This window comes from Schistosoma mansoni, chromosome 1 (genome assembly GCF_000237925.1).
Source record: "Schistosoma mansoni strain Puerto Rico chromosome 1, complete genome".
Taxonomy (NCBI): Eukaryota; Metazoa; Platyhelminthes; class Trematoda; order Strigeidida; family Schistosomatidae; genus Schistosoma; species Schistosoma mansoni.
The window spans coordinates 61,384,534-61,408,535 of NC_031495.1; the positions used below are offsets into that span (position 1 = coordinate 61,384,534).

General features: G+C 34.6%; 1 protein-coding gene across 1 annotated transcript; it reads left to right on the forward strand.

Moving 5' to 3' along the window:
- Nucleotides 1-13,004: 13,004 nt before the first annotated feature.
- Smp_040550 (putative protein tyrosine phosphatase prl) lies at nucleotides 13,005-22,587 on the forward strand (the record flags this gene model as incomplete). The annotated part of the gene is made up of 5 exons (XM_018795103.1): nucleotides 13,005-13,115; nucleotides 13,157-13,249; nucleotides 14,935-15,098; nucleotides 19,978-20,052; nucleotides 22,301-22,587. The coding sequence occupies 5 exons, from the start codon at nucleotides 13,005-13,007 to the stop codon at nucleotides 22,401-22,403; spliced, it is 546 nt and encodes a 181-aa protein (XP_018649449.1). The 3' UTR covers nucleotides 22,404-22,587.
- Nucleotides 22,588-24,002: the final 1,415 nt, after the last annotated feature.

The window sequence follows — 24,002 nt, forward strand, 5'->3', positions numbered from 1 at the left end:
AATGAATAGATAAAGCGAAATGAAAAGAAAAAAAACCATGAAAGCTGACTGATGGATATGTATCTATATAGGAATTCCAAAGACAAATTTTGAATTGGTATCAATTTTTTACGTTTCTTAGTTTGCTTGTTATAACTAACATAGTTTGGAGTATCATCAGAAATATACCCATCAAAGAAAATGATTTATTTGAAATGTAATCAAATTGAGAAGTGAGCAGAGAAAAGAATTCAGTCAACGTTTATAAAACTTTATGTAATCTTACGGACGTTCTGTTCTCCAGTGAGACAAACTAAAGATCAATGATAATTCTATCGATTTCGCTATACAATATCTTTGTAAGTGATCAAATTGAATAGATTAAACTCGGTCTCAGCATTTTTAACTAGTATTAAAAAAGAATACTCCTGAATGATGATCTGAGCGGTTAGAATAACTTTAGAAGCAAGGGTTACAGTTTTAGACAAAGTTAACATTAGTGTATAGTGATTCGATTCAAGATCAGTAGTAATAAGTCAGACTAATTTGTTCTTCTCCTTTATTCATGTTTTGCATTAGATCAGTATACTTATTGTTTAACCACTTCGTTGTTTAGTTAACTTTACGATTATTTTTTAAGGTGGGTTTCTTATACTGTCGTTTGTTAAGTTGGACTGTTGTGTATTTGGCTGAAATTTCCCAATACCATCGTAATGTCTAAAGTTCTAGCTCATGTAAATTTTTACATTTTATTCATAAAAAATAAATGAATATCTAACAAGATCAAAATATCTCCTTGTTTTTATATGGTGAATATACATAAAGATTTTTTTCCTTCCGATCATTCAACTTGAAAGTGTTAACATTTGATAGAAATATGCTTATTATCTTATCTAAAACATTTCAAACCAAACTAGTATGGTTATGAAAAGTCTGAAAAAAATACAAACGGTGGAATATACTTCGTAGACGACCCTGAGTACGTTTTAGCCAATCAGAATGCAGGTAAAATAAATAAATCGTTTATTGCCGATAACCAAGATAATAGGAATGATATTTACTTTTTACATGATTATTAAACTTAATGAAGTTACTAAAATAAACGTAGATGAATTTGAAAAGTTCATCTACATAAATTCAGTTCATTTTGCCTTTAAAACCTTCCTAAGGCTGAGAATAGTTCTTTAGTCGTGGATATATCGCTGTAGTATCACTAATGTGTACAGCCGATACAGGGTTGACAAAATAATGCTTATGAAAAATGACCTGATGATTACAATCATTACTCTCTTCTGTCATTCATATAGATGTTTTGGTTAATTTATAATAGATGGTGGATCTTCAGAGATCTTATAATCTCTCTTGATTACCTGCTAAACTACATAAACTTTTCTCAATGTTTAACTAACATTTCGGTTGTAATCTGCATCAACTGCAAGTGCTTCTTGTAATTCAGCTTTCATATTATCGCATACTCACCATGTAATTACGCAAAAAACGAGTATTTTTTTAGTTTTAAGAACTGTAATAAATAAATATATGCAATTTATTCTTAGACTTTAATAAGATACAAGCTGACCATCATAATGTTTTGAATTTCATACAAAACTCCATGAGACCCTGTGTTAACTCTGATTCATTCATTCATAAAGTATAGTTCTACCATATTTAATGAACAAAGAAAATAGCCAAATAAAAAAATGTTTAAATACATACTGGAGAAATTTCCTAACAGTTTCACTTATCAAATAACTTATAAACGTACAAACACAATAATCCACGTACACTGTAATAATTCCCCTCTTCTATCTTATATTAGAGCACTGATCAAAATATAATTCTATCAAGTCATTATGTACGTAGTCAAAATTCTTTATCAGTTGAACTGAAGGTATGTAACATATTATGGATGACATGACATAGCCTGATGTGGTCACAATAAAAAGATTACATAATACTATTAGATCCATACACAAACTACTAGCTCCATTAAAAAAAGATTCTTTACTGAGGAATGGTGTAGAAGTGATGATAGTAAAAGTGAAAGTCTGGCAAGATGAATAAATTTACATTCTGTAAGGAAACACTTTTGGCAAATAGATTTTCTATTGAATTTACAACAATGTTTTAATTATTCGGTGTATAATCGTTTCTCATCAATATATGTTTTACATTTCCCATGTTTCGGTGAAATCATTTTTATTAAAATAACCACTAGATAATTAAATGAGATCTATCAGTGGCTTAATCCACTACAACGGTAATATCAAGATTTTAGAGCTATACTTACCATATTTTGTTCCATCTACCGTTGCGGATAATAAGTATTACATAAGGATCGTTAGTAACTTTACAGTATTGTACTGTGTAACAGGTAGTGTTCATTTGTTAAATATCACTTATGATTTCGGGTATGTCAGAAAATCCAAACCACTCCATAATAAATTAATAAGTTTGTTTGGCCTTATTCTCATCTTAATTCTCACAATAGTTTTGTTGATAATCCATTATCGGTGAAAATGTTTTAAAATAGGTATGATTTATATAGGTTGAGCATCGGTTTTACAATATAACTATCGGTGTTATTATAGTGGTTTTCTATCGAAGGAATCTTAAAATTCAGTCCACTTTCTGTATTTTAAGTTTTAAATTACTCTCTGTTAAAACTATACATTTAATCCATAAATTTATCAAGTAATTTACGTGAACATTCTTAAATACTAATGCAATATACTTATGTCTCAGTATTTCTTCTTTAAAAATCAAATAAGTTAGATAACATTTCTCCATACTATCGAAGTGTATCGACAAAAATGACAATTTACACAGAGAATAAGTGTTTTGTTAAACTCACTAGTTGTATACCGAGAGAAATGTCAGATACTGCATAATGTAATTTGATAATAGTGAAATATTCTTTCGGAAATATTCTTATTTCAGTGTTAATGCAATTTTATTCTACTCAAAGAGTTCGATAGATTGTTACCATTCCAAGCAAAGAAAGAGCCAAAACTGTATACCTAATCCGGAAACGATATTACTAATGAATCCATTCACGTCTATTCCTCCGCTAAAAAAATGTAGTGTATTTTAAGAGAACAAAAAGAACTATCAATTTGTTCAGATTGTTGTAATCTACTGTTGTCACTTTCAAACACGTAGAAAAATGTAAAAACTTTTCGAACAACTTACCATCAGTTGAGGAAACGTAGTGAGAAAATAATGCCAGACGAGAAGCTGCAATCAAACCAGGATGTATAGTTTGTTTATTATATGGTAGATTATTTAATTGAATCCATGTGTTTGGCTGATATTTTGAGGTCGATTCTTCTTCCCTCCAAAAACTGCATATCATACCTAATTCTTCAAAGTGTAACACATTTGACTGAATTAATGTATATCGATGGATTTGATTGGTTCCACAAACAAAATAAATATTTATTTGATGACCCGTACAGTTGTCGCCAGAAAACGGTGTGGGCATTTTAAAAGCTGATGTTATTCTAAATGTGGAATAAGAAGTTTCCCATTCCATAACCTTAAACGATTGTCTTGAATCGCACAAGTTATTCATATATATAATGTTCCTATTAAAACAAGAATTTATTTTAGATGACAACTTCTATAATTTTATAACACTTTCAATACATTACTATGATTTAAAACAATCGAGTATGTTTCTTTAATCTTTAAAAACTAGCATTTAAACTGTTTTTATTTTATTAAGTCACAACCACTGAATTTTGTCAATATCAACACTTTAGTTGGAAGAATTTGAGTGATACAGTTGATCGCGTTTTGACTCCATTGCTTTTCGCCTATGAAAAATATAAAACTTATATTCAGTAATGTTTTGAAAAGGTTAATATGGATCCTGCATATTTTAGTACAGCTTAATCACTCTGGTCCAAATAATAAATGGCAGTAAAACAACGAATATCATCAGTAACTGTATTTGCATTACTAGTCGTCACGAAAATGACGTTTATGGTTAAGCACAATATTTAAAAACCAACATGTTAGACATACGAAGTAAATGATAGAAATCTGTGCTATTGTTCAGATTTCTCAAGATGGTTTTTTTAACACACAACTGCAATCTTAAAGTTAACTGATTTAACACTTTGTGAAAGTTGTAAAACATGTTCACAAAACAACCTATCCAGTCAATCCCGTGCAGGACATTACAAGTGACAGTAACTATAAAGTGTTAAGAATAGTACAATACGATTATGTGTAATAAGTATAAATTCACCCAAAAGAATCAACAATTTAGATTGACCACACTAAGTTTTCCTGAGTAACCTTAAGGTACATGCAGAACAATATTTTCAACATATAGCGAATTCATTTTAATTACAATTGATTACAGCTTATATAAGAGGACCTACAGTTAGCAGATTACTCTTTTTTCAAACTAAACTGTGAAAATAAGAAGTTGACCGAGAAAATACATATAACTTAAAATTATGAACAGACTTAATTTAGCACGAAAATTTGAAGTGTATGAAGTGTAAGCTATCGTGTTATTGTGTGGAACTTTAGTGCAATGACAAAAACATGTGAAAGGAATAAATTATATATTTGTAATATCCCAATGAGTAGAAAAATTAGATTTTCTTTATTCAAAATTATCAAGTCAAGACTTGGTAATGATACCTACATGTGAAAGGAATGTTAATTACTAACAGTGAAAAAATACTTAATGACAATAAATCACTTGAAGTTTATTGCCTTTGAAAACTGATATCTACTTTAGGACCACTGAAAACCAAATAACTGGAATTATTCTATGAGGAAAACAATTTGACCGTTAACCAAATGTCTTCATAAGACTTTCTAAATAAATAAAACGATGATATTTATGTTGACATTTGAAATAGTAATGGATGAAAATGAAATGTACTTTTTATGAAAGTGCCATCTGTGAAACTACTACTTATTGCAAAGGAAGTCATAAACTGAAACAATCTCTTTTAAAGAGTATAAGTTTTGATACATTTAGTTTATAGGGCTAGATTCAGAAGATCCGATCGTAATTTGAAGTTGAACAAGATGGTCGTCGACCTGTTATTTCATTACGTATCCTGTCCCATATTATGCTGTGTTAAGTTTAAAGATTTTATGTCAAAAGTAAATTCATGTTAAATATGTTTGGAAACGGTATGGAAATATTTATATTGCGGCGTATGCTACTTATGTCTTTCCACATAGGTAGCATGTTACAACAATCAAAAGTGGAATGCATGGCATCAGAAAGCTAAAAAGATCGAGTTGAACATAATAGAAAGGAATTGTGAAGTGGAGGAATCATACAGAATGTGTAATACAATTGATGGGTGATTTGCAAATGAAGTATTTAATGTATGGCCCTTATATTTTATGAAGATATTCTGGAATTTTTTATTAATAAATAAGTGGGTTGTCGACACTAAGTCTTCGTTCACTACAGTGTTACCTCTCAACTCATTACACAGGAGTATGGTTTCGTCAGTGAGTACAGATAAAGCTGCTTTTAACTGTTAGCTTATTCTATGAATTAACCTTTACTTAAGTTATATGACTACAGAATTATTAACAATGTCTTTCAGCTCTATTCGTATACATTATATAACATCAAAATTATTTTTTCATCGTACAAAATAATTAAACTCGATGCTCAGATATTACAAAAGGTTACAACCTGTGGATGCTTTTCTACAGCTGACGCTAAAAAATCATCGACGAGAACCAATAAGAGTGAAATTAGATAAATATCAAACTGGTCTTCCTGACATCCACAGATGAAAGTAACACGAATAATATTCCTCTTAATTACATTATATTACACGAGGGGTCCCACAATAGGACGAAACGGCCGTCTAGTGCTTCCAGGTTTCCCATGGTGGTCTAGTTTCAATTGATTCATGATTTCAACTGTGAAAATGTAGCATTTGTTGACTGAATTAGTAATAAATATTGCTTTTATCACAATCTTTTGTGTAATGAAGCTTTCAGATAACACAAGAAGACGATATTTTTCAGTCTATATATAAATCGACTATCTGAATGACTGCTATCTATTTTGTTTGGAGTATTCAAAAGATATATTTTGGTAGGATCTATCATCTATAGACTAGCAACGAAAAGAAAACGTGTTAACTAAACCATGCTATCTGAAGACAACTTGAATGTTAGTAAATGCAATCACTATAATAATTTTTCATGAACGCCTTACCTGCACAATATACTGGCATTCCAAAAAGCTTTTTCATAAATCTGTTTGTAAATCCACTTCTTGAGGTAAAAATAACTCATAGGATCGTCATTTCTAATCAGTGACAGATTAGTGAGAAATAGTATGAAGCACAATAAAAGAGCGAATATTCACCTTCTATATGACTAATGTAGATAGCATCTACTCCATGTGAAATAATATATCATTACGTTTTGGAGCCCTTTAAAAGGTCATATTCTTAATTAATGATACGAAAACTTTAATATGCTCATAAGATAGTGAAATTTAGTGGTTTATGTAAATAAGCCACAAAGGTTGTTTAAAAAGTTAAAATTCTTTAGATACAACCCACCTTTCTTAGTAAATAGCCTTTACTCTGTTTTGAGTAAATGACTTAGTCAAGAAATTATTTTCCTTGTTTTTTTTCGTAAAAAACCAATCGGTTTGTACACTTTCACTTTAAAATCTGTTACTTTTTAGAATTATTGATATATGTCACTGAAATAATTTATTTTTCAGATAACTTCAGTTTGATACAACTTGCTCCTATGTTTCAGAAGTTTGGAATTATAGTCAGTTTATTATATACGCTGCAGATTTTCTGAAAATAATGCTTTAAATTATTATGCATACCGCTTAGAATTTCGTGAAATCATACACTGATAATTGGTTGTACTGAATCTGTCTAAAGTGTATTCGCTACTGGAATTTTGACTATATTTTAAAACTCTATTTTGTGGAATTATTCCAAATGCTAATTACTTTGTGTTTCTGTTGAATGACCAGTTGAACAATTATTGGTGATCTAACCCCTAACTTGTTTTTGTTCTTTGATCATTCTTTCTAATAATCATTATTTCAAACGTTAACTTTACATGTAAAAAATCAGCTTATTATTTCTAGTAACGATTATCTCAAAAACTTGACTTTGCGAAATGGGAGTCGACAAAGATCTTAAAATGTGATGAGAAGACGAAGGTTATCAGGATTATGTAGTGTATTTGCTCCATATAGTTCGAATAATCTGATCACATATATACTTACTAAGACATTATATGCGAAAGAATAAACGGCCAAATAGACATGTTGAAAAGTAGGCTGAAACAAAGCTAACAATGAAGTACACAACAACAGTTCAAAAGTTATTCTGGATCATAAATCAGTATTACCAGGATAGGTTAATGGTAAGAACAGATAGTTTCTGAACACGTAAAGGGGATTCCAGTTTTCGTATAGTCATGGCTTCAATAAACTTTGGTATACGCTCTTGAAAAATTTTGTACAAAACTACAAAAGCTGACTTAATATAGACCTTATGACCAGTCTCAATAAAATGTTTCACAATGGAGGAAGATATTTGCCTATCCTGCCTTTGTAGCCCTCTAAGTATGTTTTCACCCACTCCTACTTGCAGCTCACAATCGCTCCTCCTTATATACGTGTTTCTGCACATACATGTAAATTGATAGACTCAATGGGATGTGTCACAATCACTTAAATGTTGTTTCGGTTTTTTGACAAAATATAAACCTCGACTTTTGGATGGTGACATTTTTGGCACCCTAAAAACGAGTCTATATTGCCTTTCCATTGAGATATGACTCGAATAGTTTTATGTGGAGTCAGAGACTTAATTTAGCTGTCAGTAAGATGTTTTATGTAATCAAACTCATCATTATCGCAAAGTTAGGGTCTATTTGACTTTTTGTTTTTTTATGTCTTAGTAAGTATATGTGTGATCAGATTATTCGAACTATATTGTGCAAATATATTACATAATCCTGATAACATTTGTCTTCTCATCTCATTATCCAAATTTACTGAGTCATAGTAGATCAATACAGAACAAACAGATACCGTCATCTTCTGTTTCTTTCAACCTAGCTATTTAATGGCATGTCATGGTTTGGATACAAATAATCGGACAATTTAAAGCAAATGCTTGTGAACCAGTAAACCTATTGGCAATTCAAAACTTTATTTCTTGTGTGCCCACCAGTACAATCTGAATCTAGCGCAAAAAGAACCCGTCGAATACTCAAATGATATCAATATTAATAAGGAATCTATTCCCGTTGCTGCTACCATGATGTGGTGGTCGGGCTTGCCTATTGTGATGAACCAATCAAGCTATACTGGCTGGAACAATCGTTCCTCAACATTCTATCATGCCAGACAGGTCGGTTGAACAGCGGTAAGACTAAAAGCGGCAAACCCAAGGTCCGAGGGAGAAGTCGTACTGAGCACTGTACAGAGGTGTGACAGCAGTAAGGTGTTCCCTTCAGACAACCAACATAACAGCAATGCTGTCTTCCCACAAGGAATGACGGGCTTAAAAATGTACAGCTCACCTTTCTCACGCCTACCCATCTCCAACGGTAAGATACGGGGCTAACACAAAACTTACCCACAAAATGGTGTGCAACCTGCTTCAAGCAGTTGTCCCCTGGGAACTGCAGTCACGCTCACAGATCCCTAAGGCCAACTCTAACCCAACTTCCTTTTCAGGTAACTCTAGAAGAACCCTTCCACTGTGTGTGCAAAGGGGAAGTGATAACCCCTCTCATATCTCTAACAACATTCAAGACTACTGTATTCATAATCACTTTCCCTCTTCAAATCCTATTATTCCTCCTACCTCAACTTTCAATCTTAAAATTCCTCCTTCGACTTCATCCTCAAGTGTCACCATGGTCAACGATCCTAGTGAACTAAATATTGTCCCATATCTACTGAAACCTCGCCGCAAACTACATATTAGAGCCTTCAAGGTACGTGCCCTATGTCAAATCAGCCAACAGGCCTCCTGGACTAAGACTCTAGAATCTCGTACCATTGATGTATGTTGTGTCTCCGAAACACGCATCCAGGATCCTAGTGTGGTCGTTCACTTGACCTCACTCCGTCAAAACGGGGAGCCGATAAGATACATCCTCCGTCTATCTGGCGAACCAACGGCAAGTTATTGTGGACTGGAGGATGTAGGAATAACACTAAGTACGAGGGCAGAACAGGCACTATTAGGATGGATTCCCGTTAACAGTTGTATATGTGTTGTCCGGCTAGATGGCTCCGTAAGAACTCGGAAGGATAGGGACACACGTCGTTGCCTTTCCGTCATTTCTGCCTACTCTCCCACTGACTGTAGCCCGGATGGAGTGAAAGATGACTTTTACAATAAGCTTTCTGAACTTCTTCAGAAAGCTAAATGCTCAGAAATAGTGCTCGTTGCAAATGACTTTAATGCCCAAGTAGCAGCTTAAACCAAACAGAAAGACACTTAGGTGGGTATTTTAGTATATCGGCTAGGCGAATAGATAATGGTGATCGTCTGTAGCAACTGTGCTCAGACAATGGTTTATTTTTAGCAAGCACTAATTGTAAGCATAAGGAGAGACATTGTCTAACATGGCGACCACCTGCACCAAACCAACGATGGACTCGAATACATCATATTGCCATCAGTCATCGTTGGAGAGGCTCGATAGAAGATTGTTGCTCCTTCTGTAATACATGTTTAGACTCTGATCATGCTTTAATACGAGTATGCATTTGTTTGCGCCTCACTGAACGCAGAAAAACCATACCAAGAAAGCCCATTAGAATTGAACTCAGTGACGAGAAAGCCAAAAGTAAGTTCCAGGAACAACTGAGGTCACACATAGTCAGTTCTCTAAACCAGGTTGACCCAGATGTCGTTTGTAAAGATATACGAACAACTTTGAAACAGCGGCAATATCTGTTAGTAATTTAAACCAAAGGGTCACGAAAAACCAGTGGATTTTTATTAAGTCTATTACACTGATGCGTTCTAGTAAACTCATCCCATCAGGCTATGAACACGATGAAGAGCGAAAACAACTAAGGTCTAGGTTAACCAAAAGTATACGGAACGATCGCGAGCAGTAGTGGGCAACGAAAGCAAAAGAGGTGGAAAAGACAGTGGATGTGGGTAATACCAGACAGATTTTCAGACTAATAGAAGAAACTGAAATTAAGAAGTTAAGTGCGAGACTAACTAGGAAAAAGACAAAACTCTTGTTTGCTCTCATCTCAGACGTTTAGAATGATGGGCGGAACACTTTAAGGAGCAGTTTATCTGGCCTTCAGCTACTCTATAACTACCCACCATATCCAAACAGACCTAATGAAACATTGAAATAAGTCCACAGACAATAATTGAAGTTCAAAAGGCCATAGCCAATCTGAAACCGGGAAGAGAAGCTGGTTCAGATGGATTGGCTCCAGAGGTCTTTAAGTATGGTGCTCCAGTTTTAGCGATTAGGTTGACCAATATTTTGGCCAAAATCCGGGAATCGGATGTAATCCCATCTGACTGGTCGCAACCACCAATCGTCCAAATATGTATGAAATGGTCAGAATTACTCTGTGATAACCACATGGGGATTAGTTTGACTAATATAGCATCTAAAATACTAGCCTCCATAATTATCGAACGCTTAACAAAGACTCGTGAATTGCAAACACGAGAAAATCTGGGCGGCCTCAGATATGGTCGTGGCTGCATTGACTACATATTCGTCAGATTCTGGGACACTGGGATACTTATCGGCGTCCGACAATGATAGTTTCTCTTGTTTTAATAGCAACTCTTAAATCTGTAGACCAAGAGGTTTTGGCAGTGTCTGTCATTGAAAAGTATACCTCAAAAGTACATAAACCTTGTGAAGGTTCTTTACTCGAACACTACTAGTCAAATCAGAGTTCTTGTAGACTGAATTTTTGGCCATTGATCTCCTACCCGGAGGTCCACTAAGCGACTTAGAATATGCAGATGACATAGTCCTGTTTAATGAAAACGCTGATAAAATTCAGAGTCTTTTGGTAGCACTGAGCAACAATTCCAGAATGTTCGGGATGCGTTTCTCCCCATCTAAATGTAAATTAGTACTCCAGGACTGGCCTGCGTCAACACCCGAACTAAGGATAGGGAGTGAAATAGTCGAACGCGTCGGCAACTTCACTTATCTTGGAAGTCTGATCAGCCCTAATGGGTTGGTGTCTGACGAAATCTCAGCATGGATTCAGAAAGCTCGTTTGGCTTTTGCCAACTTACGTCACCTATGGTGAAGGCAAGATATCTGTCTATCAAATAAAAGACGAGTATACTGCGCAGCCGTTCGTTCAGTTCTACTTTGTGGCTGCGAGATGTGGCCATTGAGAGTAGAAGATACTCGTAAGCTACAAGTATTTGATCACAGACGCCTTAGAAATATTGCTCGCATCTTCTGGAACCACGGGATAAGTAACAATGAGGTTAGATGCAGGGTATTAGGGGATGATGGCAAATCAGTTGGTGAGGTCGTAAATCTTCATCGACTGAGATGGTTTGTCCAGATGTTGCGTATTCCTGAAAACCGATTACAACGAAGCACAATACTGACTAGTGTTGGAGATAGTTTGAAGAAATTCAGGGTCGGCAAAACCAAAACGTGGCGTCAGTCCTTGAGGTTACTAATTTGTTGCCTTGGCCATGTTGGTAGATGCAGACTACTTGGTTGAGATCCGCGCGACTATCGTGACCAATGATTGGAGACTCTACGTGACATGGCCGAGAATCGATCACAATGGCCCTTAAATTGTGAGATTAAAATTACTTTATACATTTCTTTCCAAAGACTAATTCTTTATCCCCGTGTTATATCCTAATATGAAATCTTTTTTACTGCCGTCGAAGTAACTACTTCTATGAATTTGGTGTTCATCTTGTTGTGCTAATGAGGCGTGGCAACTTTGACCGATGCATATATGTGCCTGGTCCTACTCTATAGATGACTGACTAATTGACGGAACGAGTCTATTAAACTCCTAACTGCACAAAACATCTTCAATCAGTTGCTTTGTAGCGGTTTCAAAAATATAAAATAACCTTTTTCCTCGTCATACTTAAAATACGTGACTTAACATTGCAGATAAAAATCCGACAAAATAGTCAAATGTCATTTAAACAGACAAACCAGAAACTACATTTTTACATTGTGATCACGCATGTTTGTACAAAATTACCAAACAAAAAATATTACTCACATAAATGAAAAAAAGATATTCGAATTTTCAACAAACATTATTTTCCCGGAATCATAGTATTCAGTACTTCTAAGATCTTGAAACAAAAAATAAAATTATAAAGGTAAATACCTCCTTTATATCTGGAAGGCACTAACCCAGTTATCACAAAGGTGACATTCAGCAAAACCAAATATAATCTGAACATGATAAATTTTGGAGTCGACAGATTTCTGCAACCTTCTGTTTTCAGACTTTACGAAATGAAAATATAATACTGGTTAAATATGATGCCGTCATTGATATCCTCAAAAATGTCACCAACAGCTCTTTTAGTTCACTGTAATCCAACATTCGCCGTCACGTCTGAATGTGTGAAGTTCATTTTGCACTTCGATAAGATACATAAAAAACCACCGAAACTTTCTGGAATACATACTACGAACTACAAACGTTACAAATATCTCGATCATGGATGTGTGTATGAATAAAACGAGTTTTCATAGTATGTAAAAGTAATATAACTTAATAGCACGATAACTACAACAGTATTTGAAAGAGTGCCAACAACTCCAGCAATCACTAACAACGGTGAAAGGTCAGTATATTATCGATGATTTTCGAATTTTCAGATATTTTTGAAAATAGAAATTGCAAAACATTTCAACTAATGTGTATCACATTATAAGACTCAACTTTAAGTAGCAATTCAAAGGGATGCGGCACAGGAGCTCTCCATTTCTCAGTCCGATGTAACTCAGAATCTTGTCGATTGTCAGCAATGGGTGCAAGAACTCTGCGATTGCCTATCATTACTGACATCAAACACAAAGGGATGCATTTTATCATAATGGATTCTCCTTCGAAAACGAATGTGCCTTATTTTGTGGAGGTATTTGTATAATCGACTGGTCTTTAATTTCCTCTTGATAGGAATGTTCCAAGCTTAATGTATCTGATGTCGTTCGTGTATGTGAAGACCGGTATCCTGTGGAGCCTTTTGAAAATGCTGGGATATGTGTACATGTATGTTTACAAACGCCTTCAGTTTTGTAATTATCCAAAATTGTTTTCACTCTCTAAACTTTTTAAATGCGAGTTAAGGCCAGTATATCAGTTTCGAGTTGCCTAAGTTTATTGTTACATGCAAAGAACTAACTGGTGTCTATAAGCGTCCAGCTTCGGTTTGGGTGCCCGGGCAGTATCACAGCCCTCATACAATCCAGTGATGACTGTTAGTGGCCTCATTGTTATTTTGTGGCACATATGTACTTGGTGCCCCCTTGTATCAGTGTTTATGTGTTCAAATAAACAAAATCAAATCTATAAGTGTGTGATGTTCGAAGGTCAAAGAATTTCCTTTAGTATTTATTTTATAGGGAAGACGTAGATACTTTATTCACTAACTAAAATGAGAAATAGTAAAGGAAAAGCGTTCTCCCATTAGAATGTCATTCGTTTCCCATCTAGCCGAAGTCATATATTTCGGTTTTTTAAAGATTATCTTGCTCCAAACAAGTGGAAAGTAGTAGTTGGTACATCTGTTCATTTTCATTCATTTGTCTAATAGTGAAAAGGTTCGGTCTATTGAGATATGCCGGCTGAGGATTTTTGTCCGAGACTTCGGCTTAGCACTGGGTTTTGCGACCGTTGATAAAATATCAGATTTCAGCTCATAACGATGAGTTAAATTTACGTAACCATTCTCACGTTAATGGATACTTATTATCATTACGTCGTTTAGTTCCATTTTTACTCATTGCAATTATTGGAGCCTGGTAGGAACTTATACATCATGGTGTTACAGATACATTTCTTTGTCCACCCTCCCTAGTTTGCATGTGCAATACTATTTCATGTTTCACATACTGCGAATCCGTCTCTTCTTTTCGAACTCCATATTATCTGTGTTCAATCGTTTTTACTAATCGTGATACTACCTCTACTTTGCTATTCAGTTTTGGTCATTTCAGTTCGCCCTACCAATGCGTGGGGACGTAGACCGATCCACATTTGTGCTAACTCGTACGATAGCTATGGTCAAGAAATCAATGCTGCAGATAGTTCCTTCCAGTTAAATATTAAGTTGCTAAAACATTTGTCTAACAATCCTATACATTTAGATACATGTCTTATATATCGAAGTCATAATAGAGTAGAAGTCACTTAGGAGGGAGCTGCACCTATCCATGAGTTATCTGAAGACTAATTCAGTTTTTAAGGTCTTCAATAATGACGTGTCTATAGACAAAGCCTAGTTCTATAAATGCACCCATGTTATACAAAATTACCACAGTATCTAAACCTTTTAAAGAGGAGTTCTTTTATATATATCCCAGCTTTAGATTTTTCACTTTATTTCTTCGTTTATACTTTGTAATCCATGACAGCTGTAACTAGAAAATGATATATAATACGTTACTATATAGAGGAAAATAATAATTTCTGTTAAAGTTATCAACCAATATATTCAGACATGCACACTCACATGACGACTAATGTAATAATATATTAGTTCTTCATTCATTTAATTTTACAACCACCTAATTTTAAGGCTTGGACCATTTTACTTTGGGTTCTTCATCTCAAAAATCTAGGTTTCTTTTGTAGAAAACAACTATTTATTTCCTCTTATACTTAAGTTTTACTTATTATATCCTTAGTCACAGCTTTATATAATCCTCTCTCTGATTCTATCGGAAAAATATTAGCATTGGGAATTCAGTGATGGTTCACCTCCACCCGAGAATATTCTCACAGAATGGTTCACTCTCCTCAGAAATCGATTTTATGGGGAAAATAATACCGCTCATGTTGATCAAAACCACCTGGTACCTGGGCCAATCGCTGTTCATTGTATAGCTGGATATGGAAGGTGAGGTTCGCCATTTATTTCCTCAAGCCACTGATATTCATTTAGTTTTTATACATATTTCGTGTTTGCGGCTTTTTGTGAAAAGACAAGTGTGAAACAAGTTACATTTTCCCAGACATTTATGTTCCTGTGCATCTTTACAAGTCTTTTTGTCAATGATTAACAAAACTGCTGCTAACTCCAACTTATTAAAATTGTTATTTATTCAACCGTTGATATAATTTGTAGTAAAGGCTACTTATCTGACAACGCTTCAAACTAGAATACAAAAGATTTTCTCCCTTAAACCTGACTACTCCAAAACACATCCAGCAAAAAAAAATTTAGTATAGACCTCTAAAAAATCCATATATATATTAAGTTCACTCAGTTATATACCTGTTCGATTCAGTGGTTGATAATTACGAAAATTATTAAACTGAACAACTGTCACTCTGATACGAAATCACAGAAAATTAATTAATACGATAAAACTCAAAACCAGTGAAAATCTTTCACTCTCTGTATGCTAAATTAAATTTGGGGAGTTTTGTTCCTGTGCATATCACATACTTATAATTCATTTGGTTTGCTTTTTTCTCAAGGCTTATTATTTTGCTCTAATCTCAGTCAATAACTTATTTATTGCTTTCGGCTTCACTGAGTTCTTTAGGCATCTTATTAGTTGTCTTTCAACTTGTCATAGTGGACATATGTTGTTGCAAAAACCATGTGAATATTCATGTAATAGGGTATCGGACGCTCATTCTATGTAAACTGTTGGTAATACTAGTTCCGCAAACTTCAATATATAAAGCTGTTCCTCAAACCTTTGACTTACTGATCGAAAGTCGTACGTCCATACTGTTAAGTCAAACCTGAATCTAGACGAACGGTTGTAGTTAAGTATGGTTCTGTGTTTTATTCTCCATGGGATTAGTTTTTTATTAGTAGGGAACAGGCTTGGACCGCATTCCAGCTACTTTGGCTTGGGCACCCAAATAGGCCTTGATTGTTGATAAAGCTATCTCTATAAACCGATGGGTCCTTGATCCGTTCATATTAGAGGACCGGAATGACCTAACCGTAGCTGAATAGAGGGTATAAATAGAAGACAAGGAAAGTTGTTATATAAATGGCTGTAGGAAGAACCGATGGGACTAGACACCAATCAAGATAATTAGACATACGATCATCAACGAAATAGATCTTGGTACATATGTTCGTTTGCCCAAGTTACCATACCTGATTAACATGACGAGATAAAAATAACAAAAGAGATCGAAATAACGTAATAGTAATGATAATGAGAAAGACCAAATTTTGGGAACATGGTTTGAAAAGGCATTGAAAAGATGTATGATGTACTGGAGTCTAAAGTCTAGAATGAGATAAAGAGTGAACTCATCTAGTGGCATTTTGAACGATTCTGAGCCATATCACTCAGTCTCCAACCACTGATCGCAGTTATTACTCAGACCCCAACCGGATAGTCTTCATCCACCAACGTGGCTAAGACCAATATTCAATGACTTTATCAACTGACGCTACATTTTCGTTTGGCCACTCCTAGCATTCTTCCAACCTACTTCTACATTAGCAAGCATTGACCATCAAGAGAGAGGGTAGTTAGACGTGTGTAACACACATTTTAATTTACGAACTCCTGAAGGAAGCCAAACAACTCGTCCTCTGAGATTCAGTGACAAGTGCTCAGTTGGTGAAACTGTAGTTAGTAATCGATACGTAATTTAAATTAGTAATGTGACTCTTCTAGCGCCTCTATCAAGAAAGTTTTTATACAAATTAGACTTTTCACTCTAGTTGGTGACAATGTAGAAAAGAATAGTAGTAGTCTCGTTCACTGTGTTGAATTTGTAGTTGCGAAATAGTAGCTTAGTGTAGAAACGTATCCTGTTGTAATTTTCTACTACATTCCTCACTAATAGAGATTAATTCTATCAACTGGAATGTGCAGATCGACACAGCACCAATTTATGAAGTGATTTACTTCTGATCTGACCCACGTTAGTGTTACTTCTAAATCTTCATTTTTCAACCCCACTTCTTCCTTCTAAATCGCACCTCTCATGTTTCGATATCCATTACAGTTGTAAGTCGTTCTTCTCCTCTGTTTTTCTTATTTATTTCCTTTCTTACTATGTAACTCCAACGTATAGTAATTTTAACTGATAAACGTTCATCCCAGATTCTACATTGATGATGACTGACACGCTCTCATTGTTGTGCAAATCATTTTGCTATACAATAATTACTCATTTCTATCGTAACACCCTCCAGCCGTTCTTGTTGCGACTGTAGAGATTCACGAAAATCCGGCTTCCCAGTCTATACAACCCGACTGGGTTATGAACGCGGCAGATTTGAATTGTCACATCAAGATTAATGTTTGTCAGTTACTCGTATAGTTAAGTTTATGAGAGCAAACAGTCCTGTCTTTATTCAATAATTTTTGAATTGTTAACATTAAGGCTTTTTGCGTGAATGCTATGAACTTGCAATCGTTCTATCACATTTTCAGCTAGTACTATCGATATTTCTCATTTCATATTCATAGTGCATATTTAATGAGGGATATAACCTGTCTTTCTGAATTTATATATATATATATATATATATATATATATATATATAAGCCGTAAATAAAATAATTGTTTACTAAATTCTCGTTTGACCTTAACCTAGTCAAGATTTGTTAGTTTTTCGTCCTCCGTTAAATACTTATCTTGAATTGACGTTTATATTTAAACACAGTTTAGAGATATTTGGATTAGGTATTTCCAACATCGATCCTTCTTCACAATGTTTTGTGTTCGCGTACTGACTTGTATACAAACATTTCCGGTCATTACTGTGAATCCTGTAATACATTTGCCACAGGTGTGTTTCTCTCTCATACCCCATCCCACACAAATATGTGTACGTATATTACGTTTAGTGTTTGGTTACTCATTCTAGTGCTCTCAGTCAATAATTTGACTACAAATGACTGATTCTTCTGTATTTCAATATTTCTTTGGCTGAAATTCGCCCTGGTTTGATGATAAAATTTGAAAAAATTCCAAGTAACATGTAGTTAGTTGCAGTATCAAATCGTTTGAACAGTAATCATCCAGTTTTGTTCATTAAGTCAACGATAGCAGTCCCTTGGTAAGAAATAACTACCTAACCTCATAAGTATCAATAAACAACTAATCCCGGTCTATAGATTGCACTAGTCAAAGAGATGTTCTTACAGTAGGTAGGCATCTTACTTGTCTGTAACTGAACTCGTCTTTCCCACTGAAAATACACCCCCATTATACTAGATAGTTGTTGTGCCACCAAGCGCCCTGGTACGGCTGAGAGCGATGAGAGTCCGCTCTCCCTCTCCAAACGCTCTCACATGGCCACGCGTATATAGCCTATGCCACGGAAGTCCTACTCACTACCTTCTCGTGGCGGGGTTGTTGTTTACGAAATTGAGAGGACGAAAAGCGAATGTCCGGCACTTTAACCGGGTTGGTGGACACGGAGAGTCCACCTAGGGGAGTTGGGAAAACCTGACTCCAAACCGATGGTGCACATGGGCTCCAGAATCCTGAGGGAACAAATAGTGTATAAATCAATCGTTGGTCACCGGCTATCATGGGGCAGCATCTCCTTACGATGCTCCACTGCCTTGTGGGTCAGATCTTTAAGTCAAAGGCTCGGGGTGTGGTCCCCTAAGAAAACCACCTGCTTCAGTTTTGGCACCCGGGCAGTATCACAGTCCTCACACAAATCAAATGAGGTTTGTGTGGCGCATATGTATTTGGTGCCCCTTTGTACCAATATTTATATGTTCAAATAAATAAATAAGATAGTTGTTGTAGTTATTTATTACTTCAATGGCTAAAATCGCAATTTTCAAAGGCAAACACTAACTCTTGAGTTTGAAACATTTATCTAACGGGCTACAACGCTACTATCTAGCGTTTTTTCGTGTCTATTTTAAAAAATGGCAATATGATTGTCAATTTTCTTCAAGAACTCGGATTTTCTAGCTCACTTAATATTTCTCTTTACCTACCTCTTCTACCGGAAATCGTTCTCTTATTTGGCTCCTTGTTTAGAAGAACGAAATTCATCGTTTTTTATTTATATCCTTGTTCAGAAAGAATTGTTCCATTGACATATATATATATATATATATATATATCGATTGGCAAAATGTTTCTCAATAAGGATATGAATAAGAAAAAACAAATCTTGTCCTTATATATAAGTCACCAAACAAATAATGACCCCTCGTGAAGTCGTGATTACCCACTCTCAAGCCGTCCTGCATTACGATTAAACAGCCTGGTTGACGGAGATTGTTTAACTATGGTCCACATGCCTATCATACTAATGAAGTTATTGTCTGTCTAAGCCAAATTTAATAAATGTAAACTACTCGTTTGAGATCCGCATGGTAACTGCAATCAGTGGTTTGAGACTTTAGATTATATGGCTTAGTATCGACCACAGTTATTGATCCTGGCTGCATTACCCTTTATAATTAGTTTTGAAATGCACTCTTTTTCTGACTTCCTGAAGAGCAAACTTTCCTTAAGAAATTTCTAAATCAAAATCACATCCGAATTCAGAATTTTTCAAGTCGTAATTTACCATTATTGATTTTCTAGAGCAATGTAAGTTCACTCAGTCTCATTTTAGTGATAAAAGGAATTGAAGTTTAGAGTTATTTGTGTACTTAGCTTAAAACCCATCAGTAATACTTACTGTTTCCTTGAATCATATATATATATATATATATATATATATATATATATATTACTCAATAGACTGTCGTTTGTATAATGGTTTGACTAAATTGTGTGAGCCTTCTGTATTTTTTTTAACTGAAATATTTAAGGGCTCCGGTCCTGGTAGCTGTTGCGTTAATGGAACTTGGAATGTCCAGTGAAGATGCAATAGAATTGATTCGCAGGTACTTCATTATAATAAATATTAGCAACTATTGATATTTTTAACGTATATTCATATTTTAATAAAATCCAATTACACTTTTTGCATATAAACTACTGTTTATATTCATTTAATTAATAACAAAATAAATGTCAACATTCTAGATACATTAGACTTTACTACGAAATAAATTAATACTGTGTATTTATTATATTACTGATAACCATATGTATTTATAACAATAATGTAGAACGAATATTGTTTTAAATCCGGAAAGTATTTCGTTAGTTATGTACTAAACTCATAATCAAAGAACGTTATGCTCGGCATTGTTAAAAGAGATCTTATATTAACTAATTATGGTTTAAAAAATGCCCCCAAATGCCCTGATACGGCCGAGAGTGGGGAGAGTCTGCTCTCCCTCTCCAAACGCTCTCACATGGCCACGCGTATATAGCCTATGCCACGGAAGTCCTACTCACTACCTTCTCGTGGCGGGGGTGTTGTTTACGAAGTTGAGAGGACGAAAAGCGAATGTCCGGCACTTTAACCGGGTTGGTGGACACGGAGAGTCCACCTAGGGGAGTTGGGAAAACCTGACTCCAAACCGATGGTGCACATGGGCTCCAGAATCCTGAGGGAACAAATAGTGTATAAATCAATCGTTGGTCACCGGCTATCATGGGGCAGCATCTCCTTACGATGCTCCACTGCCTTGTGGGTCAGATCTTTAGGTCAAAGGCTCGGGGTGTGGTCCCCTAAGAAAACCACCTGCTTCAGTTTTGGCACCCGGGCAGTATCACAGTCCTCACACAAATCAAATGAGGTTTATGCGGCGCATATATATCTGGTGCCCCTTTGTACCAATATTTATGTGTTTAAATAAATAAAAATAAAATGTTAAATAACTAAAGTTTGCCACTAAACTGTTGTGTAACTTCAAACCAGTGACCACCATCATTGAATACTTTATTCGTCATCTCTGTAAGTCGATAACATAGTGTCATTATATTTTAGAGTAAGTAACACTTCCGCCATTGTTGTGTGAATTTTATTTTCGCTTACGATTAATCCTTTACAGTTTATTTTATAGTTCCACAATAGTAGTTGGTAACTGACTTTTTGTAGAACATCTCTTAAATATTCCAGCTTATTTATCACAGCATTCACTATATTAAAACCTAGTTGAACTTGAAACTGTCAGTCGTTTGAATTTCCGAACTTATTATCGGTTTAACACGAAATTTCTTCTCTATTCAATAAAAAAATCCAAGTGATTTTAATGTGAACGTGTTGGAAAAAAAAATTATAAAATTCTTCACTGGGATCTAACTAACTAACTAACCTGTCAGTTAACTAGAAAAACTATTGTCAAACATCACCTGATTCTTTACTGTGTTTTATTCAAATTATGTTGTGTAATAGTTTTTTTTTTTTGAAAATGATCAAATTGTTTTTCTTCTTAGTATCTAATGTTTAATCATATGATGAATGACCAAATGGTGACCTTTCTACATAGTAGATGCTATTAATATCTATAGTAATAAAAACTTATCCTCCTTCATATATGTAGGATACCTCAAAATAATACCGATTAAAGAGGAGAGTTTATATGTTAATCTAGAATATCCGATCTCGTTTTACATGTTAAATCTTCATTTATTTATTTATTTTCGAAAATAACCTTGAAATCGATTAACATATATCTAGTATATGGATTGTTGATTCCAATTATAATGAATTGTAAAGTGTTTCACATCATACACTTCATATATGTAAAGTGAATTCTTCCCTTAATAGTTATAACTAAGGACTGACTATATATTAAAATCAAGAGGCAAATCCTGGAGTTCTAGTGAGAAGCAGTGACCAGTGGAGTTCAAACCACGTCTGTTGTGAGATAGAAACTCACTGAAGACAATTGGGGGACGGTCGCTCAACTTCGTGGATTGGTTGGAGTTAGACATAAACACCATCGGATGCCGGCTCAGTTGTTTATCGGTTAAGTGCTCTGGCGCGAGACTGGTAGGTCCTGGGTTCGAATCTTGCGAGGCGAGGTCGTGGATGCGCACTGCTGAGGAGTCCCACAATAGGTCAAAACGGCCGTCCAGTGCTTCAAGGTTTTCCATGGTGGTCTAGCTTCAATTGACTCACGCTTGCAACTATGTAAATTATTTCCATCATATGTTTATTCTATGACCATTGATATATCATTTGATTTAACCTTATTTTATTTCAATGCTCATATTCATTCTTTTATCTACTCCCAGTAAACGTAAAGGTGCGTTTAACGATCGCCAAATTCATTATCTCACTAACTATCATGCCCATTCTCGTTTACGTCGTCACAATCATCGTTGTTTTATTGTATAATCTTATGTATTCATTCAAAGTGTACATAATATGTACACATCCATTTATCACCATTTCTAATTCCTTGTGTAACTGCTAACATACAGCATACAGTGATATTAGTAATGTATTTGTTTGTGTACTGATGATATAATTTTTGTTGTCTTATTTCTTAGAGGTACTATTTCCTTTATGTATATGTATATGCCAACCTATCGACTTTCATTCAGTATGTATACAGCGCAATATCAAATTCTCATGTATATGTGTATAATTTTAATCGTGCATTGTTTTATTACTGTTTGATTTACTACCTATGAAAATTCCACCAATATTTCTTATTTGTAGAAGTGATCTTCTTACCCCCCCTCCAAAAAAAGAGCAATCTCTCCTCAAAGATATTTGTCCGCTTGTACAATTCGTTGACTTTCATGCTGTTATCTTTATTATTTTCCATTTGAATTTATCCACCGTGATCTTTCGTTGCTTATTTGTTTGTTCATTGACTCTAGATATATTTGCCATGGCGTATTGATTTGGTTTTGTTCTTATCTACTTCCTGTCTTGTTGCTATCCATGTGATACCACCATTGAATGATGCTTAAAATCAGTATTTTTTTTGCTCTTTAGAATAAGTTTTGCTTAATATTCTATTTTTTTAATTAGTTTCCCGATTCTTCTCTTTTTATCTATCTACCTGTGTGTGTGTGCCTGTACTTTGTTTTAACTCCATCATCTCAAACTTTGTCGTTGCATTTTAAATTATCCCCATTAACCTATCAGTGTGTGTGTGTATACTTCTGAATGGCTTGCTAGTCAGTCTTGAAATAAGAACTAACAATAATATATAATTACTTTCTATTGTGTTTATTTTTTTTCTCGTAGATTGTGTTATGTACGTGCCTTTTATCATGCTTATTACCTACCGTTATGTTGTCTTATATATTTTTTTCCAATTCCACTTTTATTATTATCTACAAAAAAATGGGCTGTTGTAACTTAAACGCGAATCTCTGTTTACATTCTGTATTTCTGTTCTTAGTATATTTGTGCATTTGTTTGTAAATGGATAAGTGTCTGTGCATACCTTTTATTAACTTATAGTTGGTTATTAAACATCTGTCCACCTTTTATTCGTAAATTATTGCATAATTGTAATCGACAGCTGTTATTTCACAGTGATCCTAGTCTACCCCCATGAAAGTCCGATGTTTTCTTCTTGTTGTGTTTCTTCTTTTATATTTTCTTTCTTATTAGAATAATTTTCTAAGATTGTTTTTTTATTATATCTGTATGGATTGTGTTAGAATAATTTACCTGTATGCACGTACATGCTACCTGTGTTTCTTCTATTTTCACATTGTGTTTCTTATATACATAGATATCTTAATACGTATTCTGTTGAATGATTTTCGTTTTCTGCCTGTTTTGTGTACGTTTGTGTCTTTGTTTTGTCTGTCTAACTATCCATCTGTTTTAAATTACTCAACCACGACTATCTATGTAGTTTTGTGCTTGAATAATGGATGAACTCTTTTTGAATAAAAATATATTGAACTTATAAATACTGGCTTTTTAGCATTCATCTCATGTTTTAGTGGAGAGGTAACTTGATAGTTA